The sequence below is a fragment of the Lichenostomus cassidix genome, chromosome 19 (genome assembly GCF_008360975.1).
Source record: "Lichenostomus cassidix isolate B80296 chromosome 19, HeHo_3.0, whole genome shotgun sequence".
Taxonomy (NCBI): Eukaryota; Metazoa; Chordata; class Aves; order Passeriformes; family Meliphagidae; genus Lichenostomus; species Lichenostomus cassidix.
The window spans coordinates 2,642,761-2,667,645 of NC_139499.1; the positions used below are offsets into that span (position 1 = coordinate 2,642,761).

Consider the following 24,885-nt stretch of genomic DNA (forward strand, 5'->3'; position numbering starts at 1 on the left):
AGTAAGACACTAAATACTGTGGTTATGGAGTTTCTACATGTGTGTAGATCGATTTTCCAATGTATATTTTTAATATTTATTAGAATATACATAAATAGACTATATATACAATAAATAGACTGTATAACATATATTAGAATACATGTTATTGAAGACAAAGAAATCAGTCTTCAAATCACTTGGGAGGTAAGAATCCATTTCCAGAATTGATTTTACTGTGTGATTCTGGAAATGTTTAATCCAAGTAAGCATCACAGCCCTCTGCAAACCAAACCCAAATTCTGGGAGTCTCTGAGCTGTGTTTGGCTCCTCCACCCCCAGCACAGGGCTGCTCAGCCCCCAACCCTCTGACTGGCTGTGCTGGTTCTGCAGCTTCCAGGGGCGTGCAGGGAGCAGGGGAGACTGCAGGAGAGAGCTGGAAGCTCATAGATTTCTGAAACAGAGGCTATAAATTTGAAAATGGATCTGCTTGAGAAAGTGAAAGCGTTGTGGGTTACAAATATCTATTTCAAAGAAGGGCTGAACATGAAACGAGTGGTTCTGTAATTCAAGTGAGGTTCCAGGGCAGCAGCATAGTGGGTGTCCTCATCAGTGCAGTGGTTTGTTCTTCAAAAGTTTTTTGCTTGACTTCACCAGAATTTATCTTAGTTAACGAGTCTATGTTTATCTTTGAAGAATGTCCTTGCCTGGACAAAAAGACTGGGGAAATAGCTCTCTTTTTTTTTCCCAGACAGCTTTTTGCAGCCCCGAGTTTCACTTGATGAATGAGAAAAACTACAGTGACTTTTGGAATCAGCCCCACCTCCAAGGTGCCTTATTAAAGAGAACTGCAGGACTTACTCTAAATGCCTTATATCATTCCAGTAGAAAGTGCTGCTTACTTGGAGGGCCTGGCTTATCAGATATCAAAAGATCTGAAGTAAAAATGCAAGGGCTTTCTTTTCTACTACAGCATAATGCATATCCTTTTTTTTTCCCCCTCACAAAGGACAAGCAAAGCAAGTTATGTTTATGTGTGTTGAAAAAGGCTTGACCTACCCGAGCTTGATCATCCAGTTTTCTGTCTTGCAAATATCAGCCTTTGTCTTTTATTCATGGTTTTTTTTTGAAATATAAGCTTATCCAAGTTTATCCAACCTTATCCAACTTGGCCAGATTATGGCCAGGATAATGTGTTGGTGTAAGGATGGGAATAGCCAACAGCCAGTCAGGCCACTGATATTCCAATATTTATTTTTCACCCAGTCCACCTTTGTCCTCTCACTTTCATCATGAGCTTCTTTTTCATCCAGGACTTAAGGATCAGTCAGAGTGATGGGAGTCACCACCACAGAACTTATCTCAGCATGGATGTTTGGGATAGCAAATGATTCCAAAGCTTTTGGTTTAGTCATGGCAGTCCCTGAAAAAGGCTGGTGATTGGTGAAATTCCCATCTTCCCTTCCACCACTTTAGCTAAATTTGACCATTTTTCCTCTTGAGCTCAAGTGACCAGCAAACCATCAGTCTTTTGAGTCCTGACTTCTCCACCTTTTATCCCTTTTCATTGTTTCACTGCTGCCCCTGTCCCACATTTCTCTGTCCCATCCAGAGAAACAAAAAGGATTTAAATTGCACTTTGGGCACTTTTTCCAGCTGGCAATGCATATGAGGAATATTGCATTCCAGAAGATGACCTCAAGCTGAGGTCACTGAGAAGAGGCAGAAGAAGTTGCAGGATGGGTTTATTGGTTTGGTTTTGGCAGGATGAGCTCATCCATCCCTGGACAGTTGAATTGGGAACCAGGATCTTACCTAAAACCCTGGCTGCTTCAGACAATAATCAACCAGTGGAGCAAAAGTGAAATACCTTGTTCATGGTTTAAAGAATACAACTGAAAAAAAATTAAAGGAACTGTGTTTAAACACAGATGATAAAATGGTGGCTTGCCTTCAATGGAAAGGCTCTGCTTTTCACCCTAAACTCCTCCAGTTCCAGCTTTTCTCTTCCCCACCCTCCCCAGGCAATGGCTGTCTGCACATCTGGCACATCTGCATGGATCACAGCACAGGAAGGGATCTCACCTCCTTCAGGGTATTTCCTTCTGGGGCTTCTGGTGATGCTGCTGCTGAGAGACCAAGTCCTTCACCAGCATCTGATCTGATACCACCTTCCTAGTAGATGATCCTGTGGCTTCCTGTTTTCATTCAGTCATCCATGGAATTAGCTTTTTATTAACCATTACCTCAGCCAGAAAGTCTGAGGATAATCAGGCACTAAGGGCTAATCCTTCATACCTAGATCCCTTCCAAGATAAACCTGTATTTTTAATATATGTGAGTTTCTCTTCAACATCTTTATATGACTTATCTTTGTCAAAAGAAATTACCTTTCCAGTGTCCTTTAACTCTGATTTATCTCCAGAAGAAGGAGCAGGACAGACACTCACTGTTAAAATGGGATTCATGTTTCACTTGGGTAGGACTTGCTGGTTTTGAAACTTCTCCTTGTCTTTGTTCTGTTTTGAAGGTTGTTTGATCTATATGAATTCTACTGAAAGAAAAAAAAAAGAAAGGCCATTGGAGGTGACTGTGCCCTGTCAGCTTGTGATCACAGGAAAACATTTCAGCAGTGTTCAGACTTACTCTGTAATGGCAAAAGCATCCCCAGGAGTCATCCCCCTGTAGAGGTGGACAAACCCTTGCAGAGGAAGAAAATGTTATTTGCAGGCACCTGAGTGCAGATGTATTCGTGGCCATGAAGTGGAGGCTTTTTAAAGTTCTATTCACATTATATCAAAGAGCATTTTGAGATTTGCCACCAAAGGCAAACTCCAAACTCTGACAGCTCTGACAGCTCCTGGGCTGCAGCTTTAGAAGTACATCACATGGAACGGCTTGAGCTGGAAGGACCTTAAATCCTATCCCATTCCCCTGCCACGGCCAGGGACACCTTCCAGAATCCCAGGCTGCTCCAATCTCCATCCAATCTGGCCTTGGACACTGCCAGGGATCCAGGGACAGCCACAGCTCCTCTGGGCACCCTGTGCCAGGGCCTGCCCACCCTCACAGGGAACAATTCCTTCCCAATATCCCATCTCTCCCTGACCTGTGGCACTGGGAAGCCATTCCCTGTGTCCTGCCCCTCCAGACCCTTGGAAATATTCCCTCTCCATCTTTCTTCTCAGCTCCTTCAGGTACTGGGTATTTTCTCTGTTGCTGAATGCATTTGGAGTCTGGGGCCCAAATTTCCTTCTGGAAACTGAAGGATCAGGTGTGAGCCCCTTGTTTGGGGGAAGATGGTTTTGGTTTTGAGGCCCCATGGCTTGTGCAGCTGGTCAGAAGGCTCATGGTGGTCCTGGACATGATCTGGTTGAAAGGCTGGAGATTATTCTGTGTTAAAGAGCAAGTCAGGGACTATCAGCCCTTTTGTTTGACAGATTCTCTCTTTTTTTTAGAAATACCCTTTGTCTAACTCTTCTCCTCCTCCCAGACTTCCATGGAACATTGAGTTGCTGTATTTGCACAGGCCTTTTGCAATATTGTTATACAACATTGACAAATAATTCATTTGTAATTCTATTAATATGATACTCATGTTATGTATTTTTATATATTTGTGTATATATTTAATATATTTAACACTGAGTGGCAGCAAACTCACAGAATCACTGTGATCACTGAGTGATCTTTGGCCTTCCTTCCTTCCTTCCTTCCTTCCTTCCTTCCTTCCTTCCTTCCTTCCTTCCTTCCTTCCTTCCTTCCTTCCTTCCTTCCAACAGTTGTGTGATCTGGGAATCTTCAGGAACACTGCATCTGACTGAATCTGCAGAAGGGATAGATTCAGATGGAAAACCCAGTGGGGAAAATTTCCTCTCCCTTGGTAAAAAGAGATTCAACTTATTTTAGAGATTGCCAAGAAAACTACTTTGAGACTAGTACAGAAAGGGGAGATGGGAATAGTTTAGTTATTGGTGGCAGTGTGAGCCTTCAAATATTATTTAAAATATTACACTTGTACAGCCTCGGTGTACTTACCAACACACTTCTACAGAGATGCTTACACTAATTCCTCTTCCATGGAAAAGGTATTAATTAAATTAGTAATTAAAACCTTAAGTTCTGGGAGTTGTGTCAGAAACTTGGATGTCACAATTTGGAGCTGATGTCCACAGATGTGTTTGCTGAGGGTGACAGAGCTCCAAAGGAAACGCTGAGTAATGAGGTGACTCTGGAAGTAACCAGGAAAAAACCCAGCAAACCGATGAAGCTGATGTAGAAATCCAAATATTTCATCTCAAATCACCAAATAAATGTTGTACCAGCCTGCTGATATCTATGCTGGAGCACATGAGAAAAACCAGCAGCAGAACATCTGAGGCCAAACAATCCTCTAATCTAGTAATGAAAGGAGTAACCTAAATATCCACAGATTAGTGAGACATGAGAGGACACCAAGAGCCCTCTGGATCCATTTTAGAGCTGAAGTTGGTGCTGCCTGCAGCCTTGTAGGAAGCTCTTTCCCTCCCAGCTGCTCATCCAGGAGCTGGTGGTGGAGTTGGAAGAGCTGTTGCTCACTTCAAAGGGGAGTTTGTAGATTCCAGATAATGGTGCTAGTTAATAATTCAGCTCATAACGCCCATCGGTTTGAAACATTTAAGGGAGGAATGAAGCGTCTTTGTCAGTACAGAGAAAGAACAAGGGCTGCAGTTCTTTTCCTCAGATGGGAATGTCTCTGCTGAGAGATTAAAGCTCTGCCAGGTGCCATTCCTGGGGCTGCTGGGGTGACTTTAGCAGGGTGCTTGTTCACTTTCTTGACCAGGCATTGGAAATATCCCCATATGCCCCAAACAGGGGTGATGTACAAAAAAATGAGTCTCTTTTTTGTGCTCTCTGTCACACCTCGAGTTTTCTGTAGGATCTTGGCACCAGCTGTGGCGACATTGAGGCAGTCAAGCCCTTCCAGGATCAGGGAAGGTGTGTGTGTGGTGGAACATTCCTGCAGCTCCTGCCAGGCTTTAGAGTAATTAACAGTGGGCAGCTGGTATGCATGGAAGTGAAGGCAAAGAGCTTAGAGCACGGGAGCACTTTGCTGCTAATTTGTTTTGGTGGTGGTGGTGCTTTATATTTGAAGTTTGAAGAACTAGAAGGATTCCCGTTCTTTCAACTCCAGGCCTCAAATTCCCGAGCTGGAGCTTTATTTTACAGTCCCTGCTAGGAGCACACCCGCCATGTGTGTGCCAGGGGACACACACAAGGCCCCAGATTTACTCAGCATTCCCGCTTCTTCCTAGATCTCCATCTGCTGGCAGATGTGCCTTTCAAGTGGGGGGAGCTTTGGAAAGGAAGGAACAGAGGGAGCATGTGAAAATGTGCAGCAGCTGCCAGCTGGGCTCCCTGTGTGTATAGTTATATTTATATGTGTGCACAGCTATATTTATATATGTATATATAGCTATAGTTATAGATGTATGGAGTTATATGTGTATATAGTTATAGTCTACAGTTATATGTTTATAGTTATATTGATATATGTGTATAGTTATGCACAGTTATAAGTGTGTACAGTTAGATTTACATATATAGTTATATGTATATAGTTGTTGGTGTATTGATATTTTATAGGTATATTGATAGGTATATGGCTATTTAAATAGATACCCTGACATTTTATGCTGAATCTGCATTAAGTTTTTAAACAGAAATGGGTGTTGATTTGCATTTTCTCTGTTTTAAATTGCAGGTGATCGAGTGTCGTAGTTGAAAACACGCTTCGTGTTTCAGTAGCTGTGGCTGACACGAGGAAGAACCCTCAGCAGAGGGACAAGTTCACCAAAGAGGGGACCAATTCCCCGTTTGCACCATTCATTCATTCCTGCGAGTGACTCCAGGGGTGTCGCGACCCCTCTGGCTGAGCAGTCCGGTTCCCGGGCCCCTTTTTCCAGGAGCTCCCGGTGGGTTCCCCGGCGCCCTGCGCATCCCCGCTCCGTGCCGAGCGACCCGCAGCATCCCGCACGCCCCGCGGAGCCCGGGCGGCTGAATTCCAGACCTCTGACATCAGCCCGACCTGGAACCTCCCCGAGCCGCGGGGCTGCGGGCCGATGGGGAGCGCGGAGCGGGCGGGCAGCGCCCCGGGGCAGCGCGGCGGGCCGGGCCGGGCGGGCAGGGCTCTGCCGGGTGTCCCCCGCCCCCGCGGGCCCGGCCGCTGCAGGCGGGCGGCGAGGCGGGAGGGGGAGCCCGCGGCCCGGCCGGGGGCGGCGGCTCGGCTGCTCCACCCGCCCGTGTCCGCAGGTACGAGCGCCCGGCCGGCCCGGGGCTCGGCCGCCCGCCCGCCGGGACCTTCCGCCGCCGCCGCCGCCGGAGCCGCGCTCCGAGCCCCCGCCCCGCCCGCCTCGCCCCCGGCAGCGGCTCCGCCGCCGGCTCGCTGCCCATGTCCCAGCCTTCCCGGCCGGCCGCGCTCGCTGCCGGTGCCCGCCTCCGCTGCGGGGACAAGGCGCTTTGGAAGCTTTCCCGGAGCGCGCGGGGTGCTGGCGCAGGTCGGGCGATTACATGCGGACACTTCGCTTTCAGCCATGCCTGCCCCGGGAGCTCTCTGTCTGCTGTAATTTTCTCCCTTTGATCTCCCCGGATCCTCTTTCGGGCTGTGGAGCTCCGCTTGCACCTACCTGCCTGCTGCGTGTGCGCGAGTTTTCCTCTTTCTTTTTTAATGCTTTTTTTTGTTGTTTAAATACCAGTTTTTACTTTTTAAGACCGAACCCAAACATCATCAGAGCCACATGGTTTTGTTAAGCTACTGGAAATAACTTTTGCCTGGGATTTACAGCAGCATTCCCTCCCGGCCCCTCCGGACTCCAGCAGCCTCACTGCCTAACAGGTTTGCAAACCCTTTTTTTTTCCCCCTTGTAAATCCCTTTTTCTCCCCAGAGCCGTGCGATCACCGTACCTTCACTTTTAACCGCAAACACTTTCTGTCTGAATTCTCCCAGCCATGAAGACTCCTCGCTACGTTTCGTGTGACCTTTGGGCAGCCCATGGAACTCCCTATTTTATTTTGCGGGGCCTTGAGTCGCGATCTCCCTAACGTGTGCTTGGAAGTGGTCATACCGGAACTCGCACAGAAATAGTGCGAGAGAAACCAGATACGCCGCAACTTTCCGCCCGATACCTGTTGGGCTTCGTGGCTAAACTTTGGAAGTGTTTTGGGGTGCCTTTTTATTTCGTGGGAGCTTGTGGCGATGAAGAGGAGCTCTGTGTTTTGGTGATTGTCTTTGAGAACTCTAGCCGGAGTGAGACTCTGAGCGTGGATTTTTAAGGGGAAGGTAAAGCTGACCTCCAGACTTGAATGAAGCACTTCTGGCGTGAGGAAGATGGAAGGGATCAACCCCGTTTGGAAGGGAACGGTACCGGAGAGAGCTTTCTGGTCACCATAAATCCAAGGAATACCGCCTGCCTCATTTCTGGGAAGGATACCAATCGGTGCAGATAACACTCAGGGTTGTGCTTGTGCTGTGGGAAATGCTGGCAAGAAGGTGAGGTGTTTCTCTCAAGGGTGTTTGGGATGGATGTTTTGAACCTGTGGATCTCCCTAACTCTCGGCCAGGAGGCAGGAGGCCTGCACATCCCCGGGGAGATCATCTCCGTGACACCGAGCAGCTCCTAATGCTCCCCGCGCACCCAAACTGACTTCCCCCTCACAACCGGCTTCTCTGATCCTTCTGGATTTATCTACCGGAGGAGGAGGAGGGACTCACAATTTAGGGATTTTTTTTTTTTCCCCAGTTTGTTTGTTTAAAATATGCCTCTGAGCTCCCGGCGGCCTCTGAGCACGTGGCACGGGGCGAGCGGAGCGGTGATGGCGAGAGCCGGCGTCGCCCGGTGAGCCGCGCTGGCGGTGACCGAGCCGCTCTCTGCCGGTCTGTCCGGGAGCTCGGCTCGGCTCGGAGCCCCGGGGAGCTGTGCCGGGGCCGGGGCCCGCCGCGGTGAGGACGCGTTGCCGAGCGGTATGAGCGGCCGGGGCCCGCTGCTGGTAGCATGAGTGCTGGCCCCCAGGTGCAGCTGGCTGTCCTCTGGCCTTGGCTGCTCATGGCGACCCTGCAGGCGGGACTGGGCCACACCGGGCTGGCGCTGGCGGCGGCCGTGGAGTCGGAGCGGGCGGCGGCGCAGAAAGCCATCATCAGGGTCATCCCGCTCAAAGTGGAGCCCATCATCCTGGAAGGGGAGTTCGCCAACGTCGCCGAGGTGACTCCGGCCGAGGGGAAGCTGCTGCAGGTAAGAGCGGCGGTGCTTTATCCCGCCTCGCCGCCTCTCCGCGCTTTCCCCTCACGGCCGCCTCGGCTCCCCGAGGCCGCGCTGGGTCCTGGCTGTCGCCGTGGGTTTGTCCCCTGCTCCCTGCGCTGTCCCCACGTTGGGCTCACGGGGACCGAGGGGATGGCACGGTGCGAAGGGCTGATCCTTCCTTCCTTCCTTCCTTCGGGGCCGAGCTGTGGCTGCGCCTTATTACTGCTGAATTGTGGATGTGGTCGGCTGATTCCGTGGAGATTATTTCATATCTTAATTGATGTTATAAAGCTGAGTGTGTGTCGAGTCACATGTCGGGATGTGAAACGGCTGGCAGAAAACAGGATTAGTGCTTTTTTCCACTGAAATCCGTGAGGTTTTCCACAATTTCTGCTGAGGTTGGGGTTCTTTTTCAGCTCCAAAACCCACTCTGGCTGTGCCCACCAGAATCTCTGCTTGCCTGTACCTGAAGGGTGAATATTACCCGCCCAGGAGCTGCGGTGCTGTCAGCACCAGGTATTTTTATAGCTGAATTAATGCTGCTCTCTGCCCTGTATGAAGGGGAGAGGATCTGCACACCTGGGCAGGAGGTGCAGGTGCTGCACAGCCAGAGCTGAGCCATTCCCTGAGCAAACCCACCTCCTGCACACGCTGAGGGTTGGAGCTCAGTTTCCTGAGACCTGCTGTGCACTCTTGCTAAGGGTAATCTACTTGGTAGTCATGCGCTTTATTCTTGAGAACAAAAGGAAAGACAAAATAGCCGGCGTTAATATGAAATCTTAATTTTCTCTATGGCTTTGTCTAGTCTGGACTTTGCAAATGGGGTATGTTGACATCCTTAATTAAATTTGTCGTTTGGAAATTTAAAGGAATACATTTTGTGTAGTTTTCTAAGGAGAGAAGTACAATTGAGCCAGCTTTTAGAACATGGTCACCTGCCTGAAAGTGAACGTGGACAATTTGTGACATGTATAAAGCCTGTTTTTCCATGCCTTTTGGACTCCTCAGAACGAAAGCTCTGCTATAAAATTATATTACCAGGCTAAAAAAAATATCTGAGACAAATGTACTCAAGGTCCGTTTCTGTCATGAGGCAATGTCCAGGAAAGTCAATATTTATTCCTTACAAAAACTACAGTGGTGTTGCAACTGAGCACAAAGTGTAGAGTGGGACCTTTTGGAAATGGGAGAATGATAACCTCTGCTGAGGGATTGTGGAGGTTTCTAACCAAATGCAGCAATATCAAAGGGGAATTCTGTGCCATCACAGCAACACCAACGAGGTGTTTGGAATAAAAAGCTGTGAATAGTGTCCAGTTTCATCCTTTAAAAGTCACCCTCCAAATGGAGAAGGCTGGGGAAGCACTAATCCAGCCTGTGGAGCTTGGGCACAGAGACACTGAGCTGCCCTGGGTGTGTTTCCAGGCCTTGACTGTGTGCTCAGGTGAGTGCTCCTGTTCCATATCCCACTGAATCCAGTGCGGGAAGTCCTGGTTTCAGCTGGCAGCACTGGGACAGGGGGTCAGGCTGTGCTTTCTGCAGCAGGATGTTTGCCTGGTGCCAGGCACTGTGCTCTGGGAAGGCTTAGCCAAATGTACCTGTGACCTCTCCTGCAGATCTGCTGATGTGGTTTCTAATTCTGCTGCTAAATGCTGAAACTTGGAGTATGAAATGACATTTAGAATTGTTTGGGTCCCAATCCTGCAGTGGCTTCCTGCCTCTGAGAAGAGAAAATGGGAAATGGGGATGTAACACTTCAGGTACAAAGTAAGAAATTACTGGGAGGAATTCTTTTCAGTTTGCTTTTAGATGCTGGGATATTAAGTACACCAGAATTAGGCTTTATTGGGACATCTCATTTTGCACGTGGTTGTCAACATCCCAATCTTGCAAAAACTTCAGGTCACGTGCTTGAGTTTGATGTCAATGGAATTCCTACTGAAATAAACTTAGGGCTGTGCATGCACACCTGCACAATTGCTTCTTCAGATGTAGTTTAGGGATGTAACATGGTCACATTTACAGTTAATGAGTCAAGAAGTGGGCGTTTCACAGCATTTTTGGATAGGTCTTGGTTATGTCAGCCCCTGTAAGGTGCAGTCAGCCCATCCAGGAGAACACAAACTGCAGAGAGGCATGGATGGCCCAGTCCTGTTTGCAAAGCTATGCTCTCTTCCTTCAGAGGCAGAATAGGATTGCTCAAGGATCAGTGGTGCAGAGTTGGCTGTGTAGCCAAGTCAGGTTCTCTTTAACTTGTAATTATCTCCATAGCGCTCTGGTCAATATGTTTTTAGAAATACTTTCTTAATTTAATACAGAAAATCCTGCACCTAAGTTGTGGAGCCTCAGCAATGTTACTTCTACCAGAATATTTTCCTGGTTTCACTTCTCCCTGCCCTATTTTCCATTATCATCTACAGAAATGGACTTTGATTGTGGTGTGCTACATCTTAGGAGCCAACTTTAGCAATATCCTCTTTACCTACAATAAAACAGCCTCAGGGTCGAATTCCCCCTCACAGCCTTTGCCCCTGTGACCGGTTTTGTGGGAAATCTCTGGATTTCCACTGTTGCCCAGTGGGTGAGCAGGAAGATGCCAGGGAGCTGCCTGTCCCTGCCAGTGTAACCCCGGCAGTGTTTCCTCTGGCACTCCAACGCTGCTGCTGCTGCCGTGTGATGCAAAGGGAGAGGAATTTCTCAAGCAGGCAGAGCCACTTAAGCCTTTATAGGTCAAAAAACCAACACCTCAGAGTTCTTGCAGAAATCATCTCCAGGCTTGTGCAGTGCTCCAGCTTGTTCAGGGAACACCTGCTCTGAGCATTAACTCTTGCTGGATGCGGGAAACAGCCCAGGGAACTCACTGGCAGCGTTCAGATTGGAAGTTTAGATTTGGAAGTTTATGTTGGGAAGGAATTGTTCCCTAGGAGGGTGGGGAGGCCCTGGCACAGGGTGCCCAGAGAAACTGTGGTTGCCTCATCCCTGGAAGTGTCCAAGGCCAGGTTGGACAGGGCTTGGAGCAGCCTGGGACAGTGGAAGGTGTCCCTGCCCGTGGCAAAAAGTGGAATGAGATGGGATTTAAGGTCCCTTCCAGCCCAAACCAGTCTGGGATTCCATGATCTCTGCTGGGCCATTGCAGGAGGCTGAACTGCTGTTAAAAGTCCCATGGGAGTCAAAAACTGGCCCTTTGTTACAGATGGAGGAACCAAACCTTTTAGACAAGTAGGTTGGAAGGAGTCTGTGTGGAACTTACTGACCATGGACAATCCATGAGCAGCTCAGGATTCAACATGCCCTTGGAATTGCAGTTGCTGTGGCTGTTTGAAGATTAACTCCTTTTCACAGGATTGCTACAGAGATTTTTCAGCCTCTTTTCTTAATACTTCTGCTGCTCTGTTGGCTGACTTTTGAGGAATAAGTCTCAGTTTCCTTCTTGCCCATTCCTCAGTCTCCACTTAGTACTGGAGAGAGTTGATGTTGGTTTGAAAGCAGATAGGAAAATAAGGAATGTCTTGGAAAGAAAAGGAGAGAGCCACTGGAGAGAGTTGAGAGAAGGAGACTTAAGATTTTTCTCATTAGAATTACAACAGAATTCAAGTGCAAATCTAATTGTTGAAGAAAAGAAAATCCCTGTTTATTTGAGAAGTAGTTCATCACTTACAGTCTTGTTTAGGACAGTTTAAGGATGATCAAGATTCAAGGATTCATTATTAAAACTGAGCATTAATATCTTATTTAAGTGTGTATAACCCCAGTCTTCTACACAGGGGAGAAGATGATTCCTTTAGTCTGTGCAGAGTGGCAGGGATTGGTACAGTCTCTAGTTCTAGGGCAAGTATTTGGGAAAAAGTGCTAAAAGTTTGGGAGAAGTCCCTAACAATGGTATTTAAAAAGAGAGGGATAACCTCACATTACTACAGGGAGGGCAAAGTGCTCAGCAATCCCCAACCCTTCACATGCTGACACATAGAAAATTCCAGTGGATATGTGGGACAGTGGCACAGTCTCACTGAGCAGGCAGTGTGTAGAACTAGCTTTCCCAACATCCATTATTTCATTGCAAATCTCACAGTACTTTGTTCCACTTCTGTACAAACTCAGCAGTTTCATAATGAGTGGATTGTAGGAGAAAGCCAGCTTTTACTTACCCATGGAGTACATTGTTTTAACTTAGGACTGCAGGAAAACACCTTGAAAAAAACAAAAACAAACTTGAAAAAACCCACAGAACAAGCTCCCTAAAGACTCTGAACCCCCACACCAATTATTTTCCTCCTTACTTCTCTCCCCCCAGAAAAGTAAATTATTTAAAAAACCTTCAAGTTGATCTATGTAGGATGGATTGAGTGAGAACTGGAGGAGGAGCCTGAATCACCATTTTTTTAGGCAGTGTGTACAATTCAGAAGGAGAAAATCAATCACACATCCAGTCAGAGGAGGAGCATACAGTGATAATTAACCCTTGGAATTGCTGCAAGGAACCCTGTGGGATCACCCTGGACATGGAGAGTGTTGCTGGTGTTGCAAGGCACATGAAGTTAGAATTGGAATCACCTACTTTAGTGCTCACAGAGGGTTACACTCCCAACCCATACCAAAGTAAATACCTTAGTAGTCTTCTATACTCCCAGCTCCTGGATCAACAAAAGGATGTTGAGTGCATAATGTTGACAGAGATCAAAGAAGTGGGAAAGTCGAACCAAATGATAATGGGGACTTAAATTACCTGTGAATAAACTGGTCAGATAGCACAATACGAGGCAGTTCAAAGCAGCAGTTTCTGCCTCTTGGAACAGCTCGTACTCAGTACACAGACTTGACTTAGCATTAAGTAATGTGCAAGAACTGCCTCAGAAGCAGCAATAATGGAGCCACTTGGCCTGACTGCAGCACAGGAAAAATGGGTGCCTAAGTACCAAAACGTGTGGCTCTGGCACAAACTGTAGAATGGGACGTTGCACTGAAACACTGAGACAAATGGCTCCTACAGCATAAAAAAAAAACCCCACATTTTTAGCTGGGACATAGATACTGCTCAGGAAAGGCTGAGAGATTTGGAATTGTTTAGCCTGGAAAAGAGAAGCTCCAAGGTTACCTGATTGTGGCCTTCCAGTACCTGAAGGGGTTGACAGAGAAGATGGGGAAAGACTGTTTAGAAGGGCCTGAAGTGACAGGACAAGGGGGAATGGATTCAAACCAAAAGACAGTAGGTTTGGATTAGCTATTAGGAGAATGTTCTTCCCTGTGAGGGTGGGCAGGTCCTGGCACAGGGTGCCCAGAGAAGCTGTGGCTGCCCCTGGATCCCTGGAGGTGTCCAAGGCCAGGCTGGACAGGGCTTGGAGCAACCTGGGACAGTGGAAGGTGTCCCTGCACAGGGGGTGGAATGAGGTGAGCTTCAAAGTCCCTCCCAGCCCAAACTATCCTGTGATTCTCTAATCTTATGAAAGTAGAAGATGTTTTGGGGAACACACAAAGCAGTGACTCAAAAAGGCTATAGTCACCCAGCACAAGGACGTTGGTAGTGTCAAAGAAACCATTTGGCCCAGACAGATCTCTTAGAAATTGGACAGAGTGTGAGTGTAGTGTTGGCAGTGTCCAGTGTAATCCACAAGTGTGGATTAGTTCAGTTTTGGTGCAGGATTTAAGTGTAGCTGGAAGGTGAGCCATTAAAATCCAGATGCAGAGTAGGAACCTCAGTTAGAGTTGGCTGCTAGAATAGTTGAGCTCAGAGGCTGTTCCTGAACCTCCACCCCTCTCTTGAGCATATACAGAAGCTGAGCTGCAGCTTTCCATGGTGTGTCTTCTCCTTTCCTCATCCAGAAAACAGGAAGCTCCCCTGTTTAAGGGGTTTAAAGGACTTTAAACCTAAACCTCCCATCTTCCCAGTGCACCATCTGGTGCTGGTTGTTGTTGCAGTTGAATTATTTATGACAGGTGGGCGCAGATCCATCCTGAACTGCAGATTTTCAGTGGCAAAAAGGTGACAAATCTGGAGGCTCCAGCAATGACATGGGGCAGGCATAAATGGGAGACACAAACCCAACTAGAGCAGAGAGCCATGGTCAGGAGGCTGAACTTCAGGGCTGGAGTGAGTGACAGTCAATAGAGGACGTCTGGCCATGCATAGGCTCTGGAATACATCCAGGGAACAAGTGGACATTTCCCAAAGATAAGCTGGCAGAGGGGTGAGATTACAGGAGCAGGGCAACAGGCCCCTGCTGTGCTTGCAGGCTGCAGCCAGGCTGGGTTGGTGGTGGAATTGGTTCTGAACCATTAGAGGAATGACTTTTTTTCGGTGCCTCCATCGGGATAAAGCTTTGGTGGGCATTTCCTGTGGATTGAGAAAAGCTGTTCTGAACTGCGTGTGAATTCATGATTTTTAAATGAAAACTTGCAGAATTGTCAAAGTAATGCAAACAACACCGACTTGGTATGATCAAAAGAGAGCTCTGTGGTATTGGGCTGGATTTTGGGCAAAATTTGACATGTATTTTTATTTAATATATCTCAATGGTTTTCCATGCAGTGAAACATGCCAAAAACATGCCTAAAAGCCTAAAATGTTCATGAACTTGCCTGAAAGTTTTCTGTGGACTTTACTCAAAAGTCATAGTCTGAAAACAAGCAAGTTTTAACCTAAACTGAGAGAAGTAAAAAGTAAGTACAATGGGAAATGTGCAGTGTAGTTTGACCTTCAGTTCTGTCATCTTCAGTATCACGACAGTCTGTATTGCAGGGGTTGCCAAGAGTCAAATAAATGAAATTTTGGGTTATAAACAAGCAGAAATGTAAAATGAATCTCAGTTCAAGGGAATATATAATACTTGAGGAAGGCACATTCATATTTTATTACCCTTTTGGCCTTCCCTCCATTCAAGGTCTCAAGCCTGGCTGCAGCAGGACAGGTGTAAAGCAGGCAGGAGTGCTGTGGATGGTCCTGGTGGTCTCTTCCTTCTTTGAGTTCTGCGATTTATTACTTCGTTTTAATACCTGTTTATTTTCCCCCTTATTTCCCTGGCTGTAAAGAACAGGAAGCACTGCAGAGCCTTTCATTTGCCCACACTTTCAGGCTGCATTAAGGAACTGTAATCACATCTCATGCTTCGGAGCTTTGGGCCTGCTGCCAGCACGGCTCAGGCAGGAGTTGGCCAAGAGTTGTCTTGGGACCTTTTCATCTTGTTTTTAGGAGCATCAAGGATTGGCCTTACCTCAAAACAAGGCACTCAAACATGTAGGTCAGTGTTCAAAGGTGGCAGGGAGAAGATTGTTTTGGATGTGCTTCGGTTGGATGGGTTACTCCTGTGCTGCCAGATTTCTGTGGAAGACTCTCTTCCCCCCTGCAGCCACCCCGTTCAAATTATCTGAAATTTTGGGTGTGTATCCTCTTCCTGTGCATGTTGAGATCTGAATCATCTGCCTAAATCAACGGATGTATTCTCACCTCGTCACTTCCCCATCCCTGAAGGGGCTGGTTAAGGGCATTAGTGGCCCTTTGATCTCTCTTTTGTTCTGCATCTCAGTAATTTGGTCTCCAGTGATCAAATGGGTTAATCTAATGCTTATTACTGTGCTCAGCATCAGGGCAGTGGCAGAGATGTACTGGATTGTCTAATACAGCAGTTCTGACTGGGGAGTTGAATAAATTCCTCTGGCCAGAAACTCTGTGAAACAAATTAAAAGCTTTTGACCAAGTTTGGTTATGACAAGCTACTTCTGAATGTAAGTTAAGCAGTTTGGGGATTAAGTTTGCTTTGTTTTGGTAAAAGGTATGTGAATTCTAGTTCAAAATTACATGAAAGGATGGATTTCAACTTCCTACTTCCAAAGCTCCTCAGCAGCTGTGGTTCTGTGGGGTCTGTTTCAGTCAGAACTGTTGGTGCAGCACTGTAGGAGGGACAAGTCCACTGCAGAAACTCAGGGAGAATGACCCTGGGATTGAGTTGGATCCAGATTTAAAACATGAGCAGCACTCCAGTCGTGTTAGAGATGTGAAACAGTTCTCCTTTCAAAGGCCAGAAAGCCTGAAAACAGAGCAGGGCAGGCACAGTGGTATGGGTTGATGACCACATGGCAGAGCAGTAGAGACGAGCTGAGGAGGTCTAGGGAGAGAGTGGAGAGCATTGGTTCTTTCATTAGTTGAATTTTCAGTGAATTTTGTGCAGGATCCTGCACCTAAATGTTTCTTTTTTTTTCAGATAGTTTAAATATAGGGAATGTCTCTAAGAATATGAAAGCCAACTAAGAAGGTGAATTGTGATAATTCCTGTAGCTTCCTGTGTGTCAGTTTGAATCAGAAGTTAAATCTTGGCAAGTTGGTCTCTTTACACCACCATCCAGGTTAGAGGTACAGCTCCAGAAACCCAATCTTGCCTGCTTTTTAGAGCAGTAAGAGAGATTGTGTTTATGTTTTGTGTTACTGCTCCAGTCCTGAGTCCTGTTCCTTGCAAAATGATCTGAATAACTTTTTATTTGCTAAGACAGTTCTATTCCAAAGCAAGTGGAACCTCCCCAGGATCCAGAAGAGATAAGAGTTCCCCTTCTTCTGCTGGTTGCACTGTACCTCAGCTGTTCTCTGTTCCCTAAATGTCCTGTTGGGGTGGTAGTCCTGCAGCCATGCTGGGGGTGCACATTGTCCCTGAATGTCAGTGCTGGAAACTTCTCTCCAAACATTTCCTTGGAGCCACCAAAATGTCTCTGTCCTCCCTGTTATCTTCTGTTTCACCTGGTCTCATTCACATAACATGTCCCAGGTCATACAGTCCCACTCAGCTATTTTTTTTTGTCCTCATCTGCTCTCCCAAGTGTCTTTTTTTGAATCTTTTATAATTTTCACCTTTATTTTGCTTAGAACCATGGTCATTCCCATGACTCTTCTGCATGTGCTGTTCTTGTTCAGTAGCAGCTCACAGAAGGGTTTAGGCTGTTGCTTGTCAGCATTTGCTTCCAACACTTTGCTCTCCTCAGAGAGATAATCTGGTCTTTCCATTGCCTCCTTCAGAGGACCTCTGACCTCTGTTTTGTCACTCCAGGGGACCAACAGCTGCTGTTTGTAAACTTTGCACAACTTCATGAGAGAAGCACGTCAGATTTGAGCGATGGACAAACCCCACGTGCTTGTACAACACACAGCACTTATGTTAAAAAACATCATCAAACAATTTGTGTTGGTTTTTGCTTGAGAAACCACCATTTCATAATTTCTGGCAGTTGCACCTGGTTGTGGCCTGAGTTGGTGGCTGCTCTTGCCTTCATGCTCTCAAGGAATACTTGAAAAATGATAAAAACATATCAGGATACCTAAACATAAGAAGGTATATAAAAGCGTCCTGGAAAAGCAAGAAATTTGGAAAGGTTAGAAGAAAGAGGAACAAGCTAAAAACACATGAAGACCGTCAAAAGAGGAGAAGAGAAATAACTTGAAAATGATAAAAAAAACTAATCCTAGATTCTCTTCAGTCACAAGCAGAAAGCTCACCTGACAGTTGGTAGGATCTATAAAAAATTAAAAGTCTAAAAGTTGTGCTTAGGGCAGCTAAACTCCTAGCAGAAAAATGAACGCAATTCTCCTTGTGCTTTCATCTGTCTCAGGCTGAAATGTCTGGAGATGAGATGGTGATGGAGATAGACACAATTACCACTATCAGTCGCTGGGATCAGATGGTATTCACCCCAGGATTGGCGAGGAAGAAAGCGTTGAGCTATTAACTCGTCTATGAACTCTTGTTTAAAATCCCTGGAAGGTGGCTGATGGGATTCCAGTTTTTCTCTGAGCACCAATTCATCCACAAAAGCCCAGAGCAGTGTGTTGCAAAATGATAAGTTGATAGGAGTTATAATACAGAGTGTTACAAGTGGGACATGTAGGACTCAACAGAGGCATCAGTTGGGCAGGTCGGGCTGAATTTCCCAAATGCAAAGAGTTCAGGGAAACTAAGACACAGATTAAGGAGGAGGCTCCTGGATAATTAATTATTGGAAGGTGGGAAGCAGGTGGAAGGAATAGCTGGCAGATTTTCCCTGTGGAAGAAGCCCATGGCTGCAGCTGTGTGTACTTTAGCTGTGCTCTCCCAAGTGTTGATGAGCAGGTGGAAACAGGATTGCTTGGTAATGTTCTAGAGCTTTCCAATACATTATTTAATTAGAACTAATGAAGACAAGGGTCAGCTGTGAACCATTGCAGGACCTTATGAGACCAAAGACTTGAGGAGAACCTGGAGAATCAGTGATTTCTTTACAATTCACGTGGTGGGCTCTGATTTGCCCATTGCCACAACTGTGCCTTGTGATTTTAACAGACTGATCCATGCAAGTGTCAGCTTGGTATGTGGTGGTTGTCATGAAGATAAAAGGAACATTAGGAATGAATAAGCCAGAGAATCTCTCTAAACTCCTGTGAAAATCATAGCTACATCCAGATGTCGAATCCTGTGTGAAGTTCTGTTCCCCACAGCTCAAAAAAATCCATGGCTGTGTTGGAAGATACTTGGAGAAAAACATGAGGATAAAAAGTATAAGATGTGTTTCATCCAAGGAACAACAAACTGGACTAATACTCTTCTGGCTGGAAAAGAGGCAGCCAAAGGGTGATATGAAGAAGATCCACAGAGTCATGAATAGGGATTGACTGTTAGTCTCTCTAAATATGAAAATAATGGGGCATCACATGAAGCTGCGAAGAGTCAAGTTCAAAGGGAAGTGCTCTTCACTCACTGTACAATTAACATGTACAATCCCTTGCTGCAGGAGCTGCTGTGGATGCTGAAGGTTTACAGAGGTTCAAAAACCACTGGAGCTAATGAATGGGGAAAAGGCTCCATCAATGGCTATGAAATAACTGGTCCTAGCTTTGCCTCAGGGAGTCTATAAAATGTTGGAGGCTTGGAGAGTGTCCTGGAGAGAAGCCCTACAAGCTTGTCCTGTTCTCCTTCAGAAAGCTACTGTTGGCAGCTGCAGGAAGTACCTCCTTCACCCTCCATCACTGACATGGAGCTTAGCTGTTTGCTCACATTGAAAGTACTGCAGGGTTCCTTGGGTTCAATTATTGCAAATCTCACAATGTGGCTTTCAGCTGGTGCTGTTAATCAGCATTTTAAGTCCTTGGCCTTCATATCATGGAATCTTGGAATGGCCTGGGTCAGAAGGAACCTTGAAGATCATCTTGTTCCACCCCCCTGCCATGGACAGAGACACCTTTCACTAGACCAGGTTGCTCCATTTCCTGTCCAGTTTTACTGGATGTACCATTTTTGTCATTTGTCATCCTCATCCTTCATGATTCCCTCAACTGTGTTCCACTGATGGGATAATAACAATTATGATTCCATCATTTATGCTCCCTGTGTATATCTCAGGCAGCAGAACCTGGATCTTTGATGCTTTCCAGAGAGTTTGGGTACAGCACATGCTCTCAGGAATTATCTTCTCTTTATAAGAGCTGTGTCTCAGTCAGAGATTCCTGCATTTGAAATAAGAGTCTCTCTACTTATTAATGTATTTTTTGGAGGTCTGTTGGCATATTCCTCTTTCCTTGCTTTGGGAATGAATCAGGGTAACCTGCAGACATCAGGTGTTTGATCACTAAGAAAACCAGTTGATGTAGAATCATAGAATCATTTAAGTTGCAAAAGGTCTTTAAAATCAAGTGCAACCATAAACATTTATCTTGAAACAAAAAGGACTGAGACATCATACCACTGGGGAAAAAAAAAACCCAGCCTTAATCCTGTAGCCATCAGCTGAATTACTCTATGCTACTAATTTAATGAAGTCCCTAAATGTGCCCTGAATGGCCATAAGTACTTTGTGCATTTTAGAAAGATCTGTTTCCTTTAGAGATATCAGATAAATCAGTCAACTACTTCTGGGACATAAATTCTTACCCCCACCTGGGAGGTGTTAAGTCAGAAATAGCTTCAAACCCTTGCCAACCATTCCATTTTAGATTGGATTTTGGGGAAAATTTCTTCATTGAAAGGTTGGTCAGGCACTGGCAGAAGCTTTCCAGGGCAGTGGTGGAGTCACCACCCCTGGCAGTGTTTAGCAGCCCTGTGGCTGTGGCACTTGGGGACATGGGTCAGTGGTGGCCTTTACAGTGCTGGGGAGTGGTTGTACTCAATGATCCCACAGGGCTTTTCCAACCTGAACACTTCTGTGTTTCTATGATTTGCATTTTTAGATCTTCTTGTTCAGCCAACGTTGAAAAAGATATTTTGAGGTTCTGTCATTTCTGTTTCAAGCAATGGAGCCAGGGAATGAGGGGTGCCTGATGGAACCCAGCACTGGGAATGCTGACTGTTCCAGGGGCAGAAAGCTGGTTTAGCTGACAGGCCACAAGTGAGAAATGTGGGATAATACCCCAAGGGGCTTTGTAAAATCCACTTCCTCAGGTGCCAACATGTCCTGGCCTTGTTGCCCACAGGCCAGCCTGTTCCTTAGAATCCTGGTAACACATTCTTGATTTTGCAGCCTGAAAGATTAATTGATACCACTCTTACCCTTCTTCCCCAAAAGCTGAGTGCAAGATAAGGCAAGATGGTGATACTGCAGGCTTTGGTCTGGCTGGGACAGGCTGAGGAAAAGTTAAAGCCAGAGGGACTGGAGAATCTTGCCTGATCTCCCAGCCTGACTTGCACAGAAGACAAGCCATTTGCTCCAGTTTCTCCTCCAAATTCTCCCCTCCAGGTTTTGGTGGTTGTTACTAGAAGCAGCTTCTCTTCTCTAGACCTCTCATCCCTACTGTGTTTCAGTGGTCCTGAGTGGTTCAGCGGGCCTGCTGGGCAGTGATGTACAGGTCATCCCAATGTGGACACCTGGGCAACTATTTCTGTCCATCTGAGGGATTTCCAATTTTCTTTGACCCCTAAAATTCTGTAGGAAGCTTTGGTAGAAGGATGTTCACTCCTCTCCCAGCGCAGGATCTTAAGCAGATAAACACAAGCCTGTGGCAGCTTGTTTGTTATTCTAACCATGTTCCTAGATGTGACTTCCCTGGCAGCACAGAGCTCTGCCAGAGGGTGAGAAGGACCCACTGTGAAATTTCTGACATCCAGGGTCTTTGGTTCCCCTTCCCAGATAAGGTTTCTTCTGTGCTTTCCTGAGGTCATACCTGTTTCACTGGAGCCAGAAAATAGCCCTTCTTTTCACCCCAGCAACCCCCAGACCTTCATGGACAGAGAGCTTTGTCTCCCCAGACGCTGATATCAAGCAGAACATCTTCTGTCAGCCCAGGACCAAACCCCTCAGGTGGCCTCTGACCATTTGTATCATGAGCTGGGAGATAAAGAGGTGCAGTAACTGCATAACATATTGTATCAGGAGATGTTGTGCCTCTGGCCATCAGTAAATTCCATCAAAGGTCAAGTTGTTGAATGGCCTCTCCAGAGGATGGCTCTATTCCTGATGTCTGCATGCCTGTGGAGTTCCATTAAACTCTATACCATTGTTGATGCTTTAGGGAATGCTGCCAAATTAGGCAGATTGTGGTTTGCAGACTACTCTAAAATGCTTGAGACACCCCTTCCACTTATGGTGGAGAGAGTGCAGAGGGAATTACTGCCTCCTGAATTAGGGATTGTCATTTAAAGGACGAAAGGAGATAAAGGGATAGTAATTGGGCTGTTTGGAGATGTACAAATCCACATGAACTACTACTCTCCCTGCTTCAGCTGGAGTCTTGTGCTTGGGCAGTCTGTCTCTGCTTCCCATTCTGAACACAAACCTATGGAAGTGTGCATCCCAAAGAACACTGCTTAAAGCTGGGAAGCATTTTCCTCCTTCCAAGGCATACTCAGACCCTTGTGCCATGAGTTACGAAGTGAAGGAAAAAAAAGGTGGAATGAAACTGGTGGTATTTTTGGGTGGCCGTAGTGCTTTGAGCAAACAGGATGAATGTGTGGAGTGAGAGGCCAATGTTTCCATGAAGGCAAACTTCCTTATGTTTGTTTAATTCTGTTGACCATGTTAAGAACTTCAAGGGATTTTTAGTACCTTCTAAATTCTGGCTTAGCAGCTGTGTGATCATGGGCTTAAGGAGGTGGGCTGGAGAATTGTGGGTGTTTTGTGAGTATTCCTTTGCTTCCCTGAAAAATCCTGTGCAACCCAGGTGAAAGCTGCTGAATCTTAAGATATCTGGGGATTTTTTCTTTTCTTGGATGTGTCTGTGTTAGCACACATTTGAAGGACAATTCTGTATTGAATTGTAGCTTGTCTGTGTCCTGCTGGAGGGATCACACTGCCTGGAGAGGTCAGTGATGGCTTGGCTGCTTCCTGGCCGTGCAAACTAGTCCACAGTTTGGGTGTTTGTTACAGATTTCCTTTAATCCAGTCTGGCAATTCCTGTGATCTTCGATCTCCTCCATCTGAATTGTACCCAGAGGTTCACATCTGACCTTTTGACCACGATATCAGTCTGGCAGCCTATGTTAATTTGTTATTTCATCATGATATTGTCCTTTCATTGACCTTTGGTTGTTTTCAGAGTCGGTGCTTTCACGGGTACAAGTTCCTCATCCTTTGTATTTTCTGAGCTCTTTGTTCTTGGATTATATTGATGTCTGTGGCTGTGTCTGGTCACACTAAAATGTCCATTTCCCATATGGAAGAGACATCAGAGCTGGTAGCAAGCCTTGTTTTTGACGTTATTTATGATGGTGCAGGACTTGGGGTTTGTTATCTGCAGCAAGATTGCCACAAAGAACTAATCTAAGTTCCTCCATTTGATTGACTTTGCCAGTTAAATAGGTAGCTATTAAATGATTAAACTCAATTGGTTAGAGCAGGGTGAAGAGAACAGAGCAATGTATGAGGATCTCAAGTGCATTTCTGATTTATTCTTCACCTGTGGAAACTTCAGTGTGTAGAGTCTTGTCCATAGAAATGTTTGAAGCCTGACTGTTACATGTAGCTGAATTATTCATTAAGCAAATCTCTGCCAAACACCCTTTTCTCTCTCCAGCTGAGAAATGAAACCTCTTGGGGTAAAAAATCAACTGAAACATTCTGTTTATCAAATGTTTCTGTAGAAGTTACTATCTTTTCTCTTACACAAAGCCCAGCTCGGTGATGTGTTCATCCAGCAAGTGCTGGTGGAGGGGAAGAATTTAGAGTTTCAAAGTAATTTCTTTTTCATCTTTAAATTTGGATATTCAGGTGTGTTTTGCAGGAATTCAGAGTAACTTCAGGAACTGAACTATCTTTCAGGTATATTTACAGGGAAAATGTATCTGCCATTTCCACTCAGGCTGCACCTGTAAGCTGATATCTTTGGGGTTTCTCTGAGCTTCACTGGTTTGTTTTGCTTTGTTTTGCACCATGTTTTAACAAGATAAGCATCTCTCTGTATTTTCCCTTCATTTCAGTAATTGCCTTCTCTAGTGACCCATTTCCTGTGCTCTTCTGTTCAGGTATCAAGACCTCTGTGCACAGCCCACGTACCCCAGTGCATAAAGCCCTCACTTAATCATATTATCATCTCAGGTAATTCATTAAAAGCTCCTCAGAGCAGCAAATGGAACAAAAAAAAAAAAAAAAGCACTCATTTCTCTCAACTCCCTCCCCAAAGACAGAACCCTTGTAAACAGAGCTGCATGCCAGATGCCTGGAAATTTGACATCATCAGGCACCGAGGTGGGAATTGAGCTTCTTTCAGTTTTTCAAAGTTCTTTCATTGAAATCATTTAACCCCCTGAAAATTCAATCCAGTTGTTATCAACTTAGTGTTTGCCACTTTCTGATGTGCTGCAGAGCAATAAAGACATGGCTTTGAGTCTATGTGAGATTCAAACCATAAAGGAATTTATAACAAAACACAATAATTGAGGTTCTGCATCAAATAGATAAGGGAACAGCTCTGTCTCTTGAAGCCAGATGTGATGTGTTGTCTTAAAAGGAGCTAAGCAAGTGTTCAGGTCTATTCTGCATCCTCAGAGCTCTCATTCATGATCTTGCCTGATAAAAATTCTGGATAACTGTGATGCAATCTCCTCGAGAAGTGGGGGGATGGCTGCCTTGCAGGAACATGGGAATGCAATGTACTTTTACCTGTGATTGACTGGAAGTTCAGGCTCAAATGAGAAACCCAGGTTGTAAATTCGGATAATTGAACAAAAGTCAAGTTGATAATGCTTTTTCTCCTTCTTCTTATTGCCCTTCTTATTGCTCCTTATTATTATCCCAGTAATTTGGTCTTACTGGGACAGTGTTGGGTCAGTGTTTGTATCAGTGGGATCCTGCAGGAGCCAAGCAAACACAGATGGTTGTGCTCATCTTCAGGCTCCAGTAAACCAATAATAATCAATTGGGGTTGTTCAGCCTAGAGGAGACAAGGCTCCAGTGTGACCTAATTGTGGCCTTGCAGGACCTAATGGAAGATGACAAGGAGGATGGAGAGAGACCATTTACAAAGGCTTGGAGTGACAGGACAAGGGAGAATGGCTTCCCAGTGCCACAGATGGGATATTGGGAAGGAATTGTTCCCTGTGAGGATGGGCAGGCCCTGGCACAGAGTGCCCAGAGAAGCTGTGGCTGCCCCTGGATCCCTGGCAGTGTCCAAGGCCAGGCTGGACAGGGCTTGGAGCAGCCTGGGACAGTGGAAGGTGTCCCTGCCCATGGCAGGGGTGGCACTGGATGAGCTTT

At 46.0% G+C, this 24,885-nt stretch overlaps 1 protein-coding gene and 1 long non-coding RNA gene across 3 annotated transcripts in view; one reads left to right on the top strand and one right to left on the bottom strand.

Annotated features, from left to right (window-relative positions):
• Positions 1–1,707: 1,707 nt before the first annotated feature.
• Positions 1,708–3,701, bottom strand: LOC146428944 (uncharacterized). Its single transcript, XR_014855872.1, has 2 exons — positions 3,644–3,701; positions 1,708–2,530 (listed from the first exon to the last, which is right to left on the bottom strand). It is a non-coding gene; the product is annotated as an uncharacterized LOC146428944 (long non-coding RNA).
• Positions 3,702–6,277: 2,576 nt separating this feature from the next.
• The window catches only part of RNF43 (ring finger protein 43), a 57,821-nt gene continuing 39,213 nt past the window's right edge, over positions 6,278–24,885 (top strand). For both annotated transcript variants that reach the window (XR_014855870.1, XM_085078855.1), the window contains exons 1-2: positions 6,278–6,853; positions 6,966–8,247. Coding sequence is in view for 1 of the 2 variants with exons in the window: in XM_085078855.1 (XP_084934981.1) it covers positions 8,011–8,247 (237 nt within the window). In the remaining variant the exon portion in view is untranslated. The remainder of the gene's footprint in view (positions 6,854–6,965; positions 8,248–24,885) is intronic.